At 34.4% G+C, this 11,773-nt stretch overlaps 1 protein-coding gene across 1 annotated transcript; it reads left to right on the top strand.

The window, feature by feature from the left end:
- The first annotated feature begins 9,335 nt into the window (after positions 1-9,335).
- Positions 9,336-11,192, top strand: LOC131679677 (uncharacterized). Its single transcript, XM_058960412.1, has 2 exons — positions 9,336-10,051; positions 10,109-11,192. Exons 1-2 carry the CDS (start codon positions 9,525-9,527, stop codon positions 11,190-11,192), a joined length of 1,611 nt encoding a protein of 536 aa, XP_058816395.1. The 5' UTR covers positions 9,336-9,524.
- Positions 11,193-11,773: the final 581 nt, after the last annotated feature.

Here is an 11,773-nt window from a genome sequence, read left to right as displayed (position 1 = left end):
ATGGCATTGCAACACTTAGAGAGTGGTTCGGAATGTAAACTTTTAGCAGGAATTTTAACTTTTTTATTAAAAATAAATAATTTAGTCTTATAATATGTTTAGGAAAGCTCTTGAGGTTTGCAAGGTGCTTGCTTTCATTTAAATTTTTGCTTGCATTTTAAGATTGGACTTTCAACGGTTCGAGATAGAGCTTGACTGTCTTGAATTAAGTTACAGAATAACACATTTTAGACAAATTTGCTGAAGACACGCATGCTCTATCTTTCTAACATTCCATTCCACGAGAAATGCAAATGTTAGCTTTAGGGTGTTCTTTAAAAAAATGGTTTTATTTATATAACTTTTGTAGTTTTTAGTAACCTTTGGACAATTTGAAGACTATTTTAGGGCGAACAACGGTTTTCGTTTCAAAGTTATGGGAACATTGACATAAAAATATATTTCAAATATTTTCGATCAGGGTACTATTAAATACCGTTTCTGCGATATGATACATCACGCTTTCTAGTATAGTTTATTTTTAGTAAAAAATATAGGGGTTATTCCACGTCAGATGTACAACTAAAATTTAATTCCTTCCAAAAGTTTTTCTTGCATTCTACAAATATTTGACATGTATATTTTGTTTTGGTTGAATATATTTTTTTTCAAGTTATTAGTTTTGGAACTTTCGAAGTTTTTAAAATAAAACATATTTCAATCACTGATTACTCGGAAACTATTCGATGTATGGTAAAAATATTAATTTAAAAAAAAATCGCATTAGGAAGCATTTTCGAATTTTTTTTGTTGTGTAACTTATATATTTTGCAATTATTACAAACAAATAGAATTTTTTTTAAAAGTTTGTCCAATTTTTTATTTTACTTTAAATATTTAAAATCACGATAAAAAGTAAAAGGCTGTGTACTGGACTCGACCACGTTGACATAAAAATAAAGCTTTTTACAAAGCGTGCAAAATAATTTTCGAATAAATTTTAATCTTTTGCAACTATCGATTCATGTTCTAGCTTACTCTCTTGCTTCCATATGTTATAATTTGCTGTAAACCTTCCCTAATTTTATTGAAGGTCATTTAACAGTAAAGCGGCCCTTACACGATGAATATTTTGACAATACTAGAGATTATTGACAAAAGTACGTGTAATGGATAAAAGTAGTATTGACGATGTGAATTTCAAATGGGATTGAAATATTGTAATAATATCGTCATTACTGTGTATTGACAAAAATATTGAACGTGTAAGGGTCGCTTAACAAAATTCTTAAACCAAGTGCAACACTATGTTCTCTACTATACTTTTAAATTATTCTTTTATTTCAATTAATCAATTATCTCACTAGTTGATTGGCATTATTTAGCTGGTCCATCTAGCAAAATAGGCTGGTATGTCCAGAAAATACATTCAAAACGAGTAGCTCCATATTGAGAACTGTAATGAGGAATCCCACGCTCGCCAATGGAAATACTCTCTTCTTTCTTGAAATACGAAATTTGTTTTTAAATTTTCAATAATATACTAATAAACTTAGGTAAACAATTTTTAGGTTAAGTATGTCTTAATGGATTAGGTGTTGCAATGTGGAACTAGAACTGAAACAATTACATCCCTAGTATAGCCGTTTGCTTTATAATTTAAAACAGTTTTATTTTAAAATTTAAATTGGTATTCGTCATTGTTCTATTTGGTGCTTAATTTAAAACAGTGTTTTAAATACATAGAGCAGGACAGATACTCATACTGGATAAATTCCAGTAGCGATTAAGGGGAGCGTCTGGTGTAAAGTGCTCAAAACGAAAGTAATTTTGTTTAACGATTTTGAAGACAAGTCAACAATGGATCTTTTGTATAATGTTAGGCTCGCTTTATACATTCATTGCATACGAAAAAAAATATTTTCAGTCACACAGAGCCACACAAACGAGCGTTCCAAGAGTAGATATCCAACCATTTCCAAGTCGAGGAGCGCCGCGGCGAACACGATATCTCTCGATAAAATTGTCTGATACGGGAAATTTAATATGTTTTATAAAGCATAGACTTGTAGTTAGTCGATGAACCACAAAAAATAGAAAAAAAATTTGAGTTTCGGAATATGCCTTCTCGAAAACCGAAAAATCTTATATTTTACTGTAAAATTCGCTCATTTTCTCTTCAAAATAATAGGGAGCAAATTCTTTTTATTCAGTTTTCTATGGTTCATCGACAGGCTACACATATTGGTCATCCTCCTAAAAAAATCAAGTCAATTCGTTGATTAGTTTTTGAGTTATCGTGTTCGCCAATTCGAAAAACGCGGTTTTGAGAAAAACGTTATTAAAGGATGTCCCACATCAAATTGCATCACGGAAAAAACGCTGTAGAAAATGACCCATTGGGTACTTTATCTTAAAAATTTGGGTAGAAGTAGTTTAGAGTGTATTGTTTACACTGTATTTTTATCGCTGTCAGTTTTTCGAAGATCGTTGCCAATAGATTGAAATCTACGTGTGTTATAGTAAATACGCGCGTGAAATGCATCGCTGTTTAAAACAAAAAAAAGTTCAGCGTGGCAACCGAGATTGCGGTAAACTTTCCTAGAGGTTCAATACTAACAATTAAGCGGATAAAAAAGAGGACGATTATTTTTGCTCCCTACAACAGACGCCCCTCTTAAGACATGGCATGAATTTTAACTCTCGAACGGTGCACTTGCGTTTTCCACCCTAGAACGTTGCACAGGGGTACATATGTACCCCACGCGTTTGATCGCAATTTTCGCAGGTAAAAATGCAAGCAAAAGAAACGTATAATACATAATTTTCTTCGGTTTTTAGTTGCGAAAAAAAGCTGTGTAAGTGGAAGTACGAAATTTATTGGATCAATGATACATAAATTAGTTTGAACAAAATAAAAAGTGAAAAAATCGCTGCTTTGACTTTTTTCACAAAAATTACTATAACTTTGCGAATTTTCAACCAATTTGAAAAAAATCAAATGATTCTAAAATTCTAAATGAATTTCGATATTTTCGAAAAAGGGCAATTATTTTGAAGAATGAAAGTCTAACAATCAGGTTTTGGAAAATATCACAAAATGGGGTGGAAATTGAAAAAGAAAAAAAAAAGAATATTTCTGACCAGTAATACATTGGTAACACACGTTACTGTTTCAGCAGTTATGCACAAATTATACTTGTAATCCATTGCTTAGAAAAACTATAAAAAACAATAAAACAATAAAAATCAGCAAAAATGAGAACGATTTTTGTTCCGCTTCAAAATTAAATTAAATTAATTAAATAAATGTTTAAAAACGAATATATAATACTAATTGTTACTTACGTAGTAAAACAGTATTTAAACTGGTATTGTCACGAATCACATTTCCACTGATAGCACGAAACCTGACGAAACACTAACGGCAACCGTACGCTGGGGTACAAATGTGACCCACGGCAACTTTGACACCTGATTCCACGAAGTCTATAAGTAAACTTGCTATACCACCTTTTCCTACTCTTACACTAGGAACTCTAAATTGAATTATGGTTATGGACTCAGGTCGGTAAATGCCGAATTCTCGTCTTCACACGGCTCCAAAGAAGGCGTGGGGTACATTTGAACCCCAGTGCAACGTTCTAGAGTTAAACTAAACTACTAGCTCAAACTGCTGCTGGGAGTAAGTTCTAGTTTTAAAACTTTCAGTTTTTGATTATAGTACTGTCAAAATTATGAATCTTGTACTGAACGCCTTCAATTCATTGTTAGAAATCCGTACGCGGAGACGTTTGGCGCGGAATACCTTAGTTATAAATGGCGGGCCATTTTTTTCGTCGGTATGTTGTTAGGTACTGTAGTATATGTGGCATTTTTTCGAACAAAAAAGGCGCAGAATACTTTTTTATTTAATTTTTTTATAAACAATTGTTTAAAAAATCTACAAAATATCAATTTTTCTGATCAAAAAAAAAAAAAAAATCACGAGGAATCTGTTTCTTATGGCAATTTCATTGCTCATTAGTTCGTTCAAGTCGGTCAATTAGGTCGCTCGCGTTATTTTAGAAAAAAAACGAGCTACAAACTTCAAATGTCAACATTATGGTCGTATTTTTTTGCAAAACCCACCTGGATTTGGTTTTGCAATGCCAAATACATATTCAAAACAGTTCCAAATGTACTTCAAATGAAGCAACAAAGAGAACGGGGGTGTATACCAGTTATACAATTCAAAACAAAACTGTTCGAAAGAATATATCAAAAAGCTCTGCTCGGAATGTTATTGTTTCAATTCCATTTTGCGACTTCCATATAAAATACTACACAGCTGAACATGCCCTAAGCATGTTCAGCTTCTCTAACTTCAAGTAATCCGCGCCTTTCTGCAGGCACGAATTCAGTTGAGTCTGTCCGTGCTTTAGAAATAACTACAGAAGCATGTTGTCAGATGCACTAGTGATAAAAAAACGTATCACATATACTACCCATGATCACATATTTGTTTCGTTTTCTATGGGATTTCCTATCTTTATGGGACTGACTTGTGATCATGGGCAGTATATCCGGAATGTGAAACGTGTGTGCCGATAGACTCATTACCCTACGTACCTACAAACCGCCAAAAACATCGTCAGTGCAGCGCACACAAAAGCAAAAAATAAATTATTTTTTTCAAACGTGCACTCTCAAGCAGCACACACACGTCGCACTCTGCAGTGTTGAACTCAATCCAAAACCATCCAACCCACCCACATTGAAAATCATTCTGTGGCACCGTTCTAGTACCCGAAACATTCTTACATGGTTTAATTGTGTGCGATGCCACTGAAGCCGAAAAACGATTTTGGCTATTTTTAATAGACTATCTTTTTTGCACCAATATTAAAATATTACCAATATTTCAGCTAGGTGTTTCTCAATCGGTTGGTGTATAAATGATTAAAATCCATCTAGCGTGCAAACCTTACATAGTTTCGAAAAAATGGCAGATATCTTAGATTTTAGAACGACATCTAGCCCCAGAAAGTAAAATAAGACATTTTTAATGTGAAAAGATTAATGAATTGATAAATATGTTAATTAAATAACAAAACCAAAAATTACAAAAGTTTTCCGCTGAGCTCATGCAAAAAACGCAACTTATTTTTATACGTCGAATAGTTTCCCAATTATCATTGAGTGAAAAATGTTCAAATTTATAAAATTTAAGATTTCAAATACTCATAACGCGAAAAAAAATACAAAAAAAAACCAAAAATTATTTTAATTATATTTGGCTAAAGAATGCAAGAATTTTTTTTTGAAAGGAATTAAAATTTTGGTTGTAAATCTGACGAGGAATGATCCACATATAACATTTCAACGCAAGAAACTAGAAGTTCGGTATATTTAGATAAATTTCTAGTCATTTTAACAAAAAATCAAAACTGTAAAAGTTATATAATTAAAACCATTTTTTAAGAAACACCCCAATTTTTGTTTTGGTAAATTTCTTGTAAAGTACAAAGTACATCACATAGGGTTTCAGTGTATTCGACAAAGTTGTTTAAAATATGATTTTATTAAATTTTCTGAAAGATTGCAAAACGCTATCTCGAACTACATAAAAAGTAAATTTTCAACATTTAATAAATATAGAAACCCCCTTACCTACTATTTAAAATAATAGAGAAGTCTTGTAAAGTGACAAATTTAATCGCGAAAAAAACATTATTATCAAGGGTCATTTCATGAAAAAAAAAATTTATATGACTTTTGCAGCTTTAGTTTTCCCTAACATATCCTTTAAATGATTTTTAGAGCTTTTGAAAGCGAACATTTTTTCTAACATATTAAAACTCTAGTTTCTATTATTAAAAGGATAAGGATAAGTACCGGATTTTTTTAAATCTATTTTGTTAAATTAAAAAAAAAATGCTATCGTTAATTATATTTCGAATCATGATACGGGGCGACTGAGAAATAAATTTCCATAACAGAGCAATAGGAGAGACTGAGGAGACTTTATCCCCTTTTTTATTTTTCAATCCAACTCCTTGAGGTGATAAAAAACGAAGTATTTTTTGTCATTTTCTATAGTTTCTAGGGATGACTGCTAATTCTATTCTATTTCTATTCTAACCCTTACACAGCCAGTATTGAAAAGCATCCTGGAAAACACTGCAGTTATTCTTTAGTGTTTTTCTTATCAACATTAATATTTGAAGTATATTATAATATGTTGCAAATATTAAAACGGCCAGGCATACTGTGCAGAGTTGTGTTTGAAGATGTTTCAATATTATATGGCAATTGAATTATTCACTTAATGAACAATTCAACCAACGAATGGTTTTGAAACTTGAATGAGGAAGAAACGAGGACAACCGTACCGACCGCTTCAGATTATAAGGGGAAAGAATAAAACGTTGGGAGTGACTTGGCTGAGAAGGTTAATATCACTCCTTTGGTCCTTTGGGATGGGACAGAGGTATTTACACCTTGCCCTGACTAAAGAGCCTAGGTTAAAGCGCGTTTACTCGCTCAATTATATTAGAGAGTTTACTGCTAATTATAAAAAAATGCATAGAAATATTACACTGGACATGAGCTATGAGCGTTTCTGGAAAACAACAAAAAAATGGAAAATTCTTATATTAGTGGAGACTCGATCCCTAATTTGGGGATACTTGATTCCTCTTTGAAAGCGTGTTTATAAGAGCATGTAGGGTAATAAGACTATTTTTGCCATGTTTCTATTATCACCCTAACCATCTGAAGCCTAAGCCTTTGATTAGAGCAGCGTCTACCATATTTGCTCAAAGCATTGGCTTAAATGGTATTGTGATAGTTGAGGTACTCGATTAGAGTTTTTGCTGCGCTTAAACAGAAGAAGACAACACCATTCTCAAGACATTTTTGTTATTATATTGGCTCTTAATAACAAAGCAAAAAAGCTGAAGTAATAAAATTAACAAATAATGAAATAATGCGGTACCCTCCCTAATAATGTAAAAATAGGTCCCTTACCCTACTCAATGTTATAAATGGATTGCGGTATTGATTAGATTGTTGTGATTAGATATAGTTATTTTTGTTACTATATATTACGCATCTCTCATCTGATTTTTTTACGAATTCCCCAAATCTCCGTGCAATTATTTGAAAGCTGTCTGTTGTTATGGTTGAGCAACGTCAAATGTGGGATGCATGGTTGCTACGTATACTGTAGTAAACAATTACAGTTAAGTTTCTGTATGATGAAGCGAAGTGAATTTGGTTATGTTCAGTTGTGTATGAAGCATGGCGAAACTTTAATAAAAATATAATTGAACAAAAAAATTAGCTCAATCATAACGTATTTATATAATTGACATTCTCCTGTAATTCTGTTTGCAAAAGTATAGTATGTAGTGGGTGATTTTATCAATTGCATAAAAGTTTGCAAATTTAGAAAATAAATCTTCTTCAGTTCTGAGATTTTTTGTTTTAAATCGGTAAAAAATCGGTTCTACATGTCTAATTTCTTTGTTGGCATTAAAGAAATTTATTTTCAGATAAAACTACGCAACTTTCTAGTATATTCGATTAATGTATTCTGATCCGCCTTTGAGTTACGATGGTGGGATCAAGTCTCCCCGGGGATCAAGTCTCCTCAGTCTCCCCTACTGTGCGATTGAAATGGTTTGCAGTACATAAAAGGCGCGCTTGAAACGCTACAAAGAATCATACATAAAGAGTCTGACCGCTTAGAGAACTCTATCTACAGTACTCTCTTCTCTACCTACAGTACTCTCTCTCTCTCCTCTGCGTTGCTTTACTAGTAAGTTTCTCATTTGATTTTTGTTATTGCCTGATAGATTACTGAATACGATGAAATTTTGATTTTCGTCAAAGTCACGTGACCGATAAATCTCAGCTCTGACCTTATATGCAGTTTAAAAAGAATTATCTCTCACTTGCCTCAGCCCCCAATCAGATATATTGTAATTTAAAAAAACCCCATTTTTGACGAAAAAATTGCTCATAACTTTTCAACGAATTATTAGGCTAGATAGGTGGTGCCACGAAACAAATTAATCGGCCCAAACAATCTTAAAGTTGTCTGAAGATTACTTAAGTTTAAAATTAGTACCGCAATAGTTATATGAATAAAACACTTTTTCTAAGAGACACTAAGAAACACCTTAAACCTTGATTTTAAATTTCTTTTGAAATGAAAATGAATGAGAGAGCTTACATGTCTTCAGCGGAATTTTCTAAAATTAGTCGTTTCACAACTTTTCTGAAGGTAGTATGGTTTTATCTATAACAATTGAAAAGTTTTTTTTTATCTTGGTAAAATTGGAACCACCCTAGCTTTTGTTTTAACAAAAGGACGGGTTTCACAAACTACGAAAACTTTCTCAAAGATATAATAAGGCTCAGTTGTTTAGTTTTAGTAAAAACTTTAACTTTTTCAAAAGTCATCACCTGAATACTGAGCACCACAAACTTTGCAATAACTTTGTTGTCCGCTTGGAAACCTTTTATCGGTACGACATTATTGAAATTTTTTATGCTGGTCCAGAGATTCCACTACATTCTAAATTATTTAGCCGAATTTGCTGAGTAGTATGTCGAAATATGCTCGACTGTGCAACCAGAAAACTAATTTGTGACGATTTATTATAGACCATCGGATTTTTTTGCTAGGAATCTGTAAAAAAATTACTGCCGAGCTTCAAAGTTTGTGAAATCAATATGTAAAATTGTTTTAAGATAAGCCGGGTTAGAAAGCTTTAACCCTTTCATGCCCAACTTTTTTCTAGTACATGTAGGGTTTCGAAACTATTTTTCCTTGAAAACGATGGGATCAAGAAACACGAAAAGCCGTTTTTCATAAATTCTTCTCTCGCAGGGCTAGAAGCTGCTCAAGTTTTACCTTCCAATGCTCAATGCAATTCTCCTAGAATATTTACAATAGTCCAATTGCGTGGAAAACGTAACCAAGGACAGTCTAAATTGATACGTTTGATCAGTTTTCAATAATATTGTAACATAACGAAGATATATGAAAAATTAATTTTCCGTCGTCAGCGTTAACTGTTCCTGGCAGCACTGCTCCATTGGAATCCAATCAGACTAATTGCAATAACTTCAGTTCTAGATCTGATCCTTGGAACTGTTAATACTCAAATGAAAGGCAATAGTCACATTTATTAGCCTTACTTGTTTTTGTGAGCAAACCTTGCCTCAATCAAAAGTTATAGCTCTTTAAAAACGTTGTTGTTCACAAACAGCATGGGCATGAATGGGTTAAGAATGGCCTTCTCTATCAGGATGAGTTTCGCTGTGACACACTGTATGAGATAATACAAACGAGAAGCACATATTGTAGATACCAACAATGAGTTGGATCGAGCGACTTCGTAGTGATCTGCAATTTCACAATCTGTAGACCAATCGTATCAGCTTAGCCCTCTTCAGCTGGTACAGTGTGATAAGATGACTGTATAAATATGTTACTACAGAAAAATCGCATAATCATTCTGTAGTTGAAGTTTAACTAGTTAAGTTCGACAATGTTTCCCACATTTAACCCAGAAACAAAAGTATGGAGCGGTCTTCAGCAGCCTCCAATTTACAATCCAGAGGCTAGTTTTGGTCAAGTTTTGCTTACCACACTGAACCGAAACCCAGCAAAAGTGATTCAGATTGACGGTGATACGGGACGTTCAATGACCTGTGAGGAAATGCGACTGAGAGCGATACGAGGAACCCAGAATCTGACGTCGCTAGGATACAAACAGGGAGATATGGTCGCAATGGCTTGTGCCAACAGTGAAAATGTTGCACCGATGGTGGTGGCATTGTTTAGTATTGGAATGCCATTCAATACACTTGCACCGAATTATGGACTGGATGATATGGCCCACATGATGGGAATCACACAACCAAAGTTGGTATTCTGTGATGTTAGTAACTATGAAACGGTGAAGGAGGCGATTAATTTATCAGTAAAACAAACGCCGGAAATATACGTATTTGAAAGTGATGTGAAAAGTGCTGATGATCTTTTGAAGGAAACTGGAAAAGAGATAATGTTTTTGTAAGGAATTCTTTAAATTATACCATTGAATCTTAACTAAAAATAGTTCATTCACAGCCCACCGTATCTTGGAAACTCTCGGAATCTAGTAGGTGTAATTCTATGTTCTTCAGGAACAACAGGCTTGGCTAAAGGTGTGTCTCTATCTCATGCCCAACTGATTGCGGGCTTCGGTCACGGCATCGCACTGAGCAATCTGGGTCTCGTGTTTAATTTCAGTCCATTATATTGGGCTACTGGACTATACTTTCTGGTGTATTCTCTCGTTAATGGTGATCCAAGATTAATCACAAGAAAGTCATTCAGCGAAAATGTGTTCTATGACTTGCTGGAGAAATATCCAATCCGATTTTTGTTCACTCCACCCTCTTACGCGTATCTTGCACTACGTCATCCTCGTGCCAAAACCGCAAAATGGTCATCGATTGCTTTTTGGACACTCGGTGGCTCTTTTGCTCCAGAGACGATCCGTGATGCTATCGATAATGTGCTACCCAATGGTAGGTCTTTTACTGGTTTGGGTAATTCAGAAATTGGTAGCATAACCTCCGATATGTGGAAACGAAAACCAAAGTCAGCAGGGCAATTACTACCAAATATGTTTGCTAAAATTATTGATGAAGATGGAAATGCCCTAACTAACGGAGAGCAGGGCGAGCTTTTGCTAAAATTCAGAGAGAGTATCCTTGGATACTATAACAACCCGGAGGGCACAGCTGCTGCTATCGATGCAGAAGGATGGTTTCATACGGGAGATATAGGCTATTTCGATGAGGAAGGCTGCCTGTTCCTGACAGATCGGAAGAAGGAATTGTTGAAGTATATGGGTTATCAAATTTCCCCCACAGACCTGGAAGCGGTTGTGAGTCGAATTGATGGCGTTGAACAAGTATGTATTGTTGGATTACCAGACCAGGACGGAACTTCTGACTTACCAGCTGCAGTTGTTGTAAAGGCGAAAGGGAGCACGTTGACCGAAGAGGACGTACTAAGAACAGTGCATGGTCAGGTGGCGGACTATAAGAAACTGCGCGGTGGTGTATTTTTCTTGGCACAGCTGCCAATGACGCCTACAGGAAAAGTATTGAGAAGAAGGGTGCGTGAAGTTATTTTGGATATGAGCAATGGAAGTAGCGAATAAACTTTATGTTATATACCTAAACTGTAGCTTTATCTATACAGTCAAATCCGAAATTATTTCCTTCAGTAGATCTATCTAACAGGGGCGGATCCGGAAAAAAAATCGGGAGGGGTCTGGTATTTCGATTTTTAAATGAGCACTGTCAGTTTTGGTGGTCAAATATAACTAATACAAAATCGAAATTAATTTAAATTATCTCAATAAATTTACAATTTTCAGAGGAGGTCCGGACTCCCAGGACCTTCCGTTGGATTCGCCACTGCTTTCTAATGTTTTAACGCGCGGGAGTTCACATTGTGCTTTCTATTTTTGAGAGTGGCGGATCCAGGAGAAGTGTCCCGGACGTCCGGCCTCCCTCCATTTTTTTACTTGTTGAGAAATTTTAAATGGCTAAAAATAAGCTCAAGTGATGTTTTTTATTTGTTATAGATATATTTATTTAGAATAGAACCTCTAGTTAAAAAAATCACCTTCTTGAAATTTCTGTAAATTAACCTCATTCACATAGTTAAGTGAAACAGGACGCAATGGCGCTTAGCAAGCTATGTGCTATGAGCCGATAATTATCGCCTGATATCTCG

Source organism: Topomyia yanbarensis, chromosome 2 (assembly GCF_030247195.1).
Source record: "Topomyia yanbarensis strain Yona2022 chromosome 2, ASM3024719v1, whole genome shotgun sequence".
NCBI lineage: Eukaryota > Metazoa > Arthropoda > Insecta > Diptera > Culicidae > Topomyia > Topomyia yanbarensis.
Note: the sequence above shows the minus strand (reverse complement) of the source record. Positions and strands in the feature narration are given on the sequence as shown.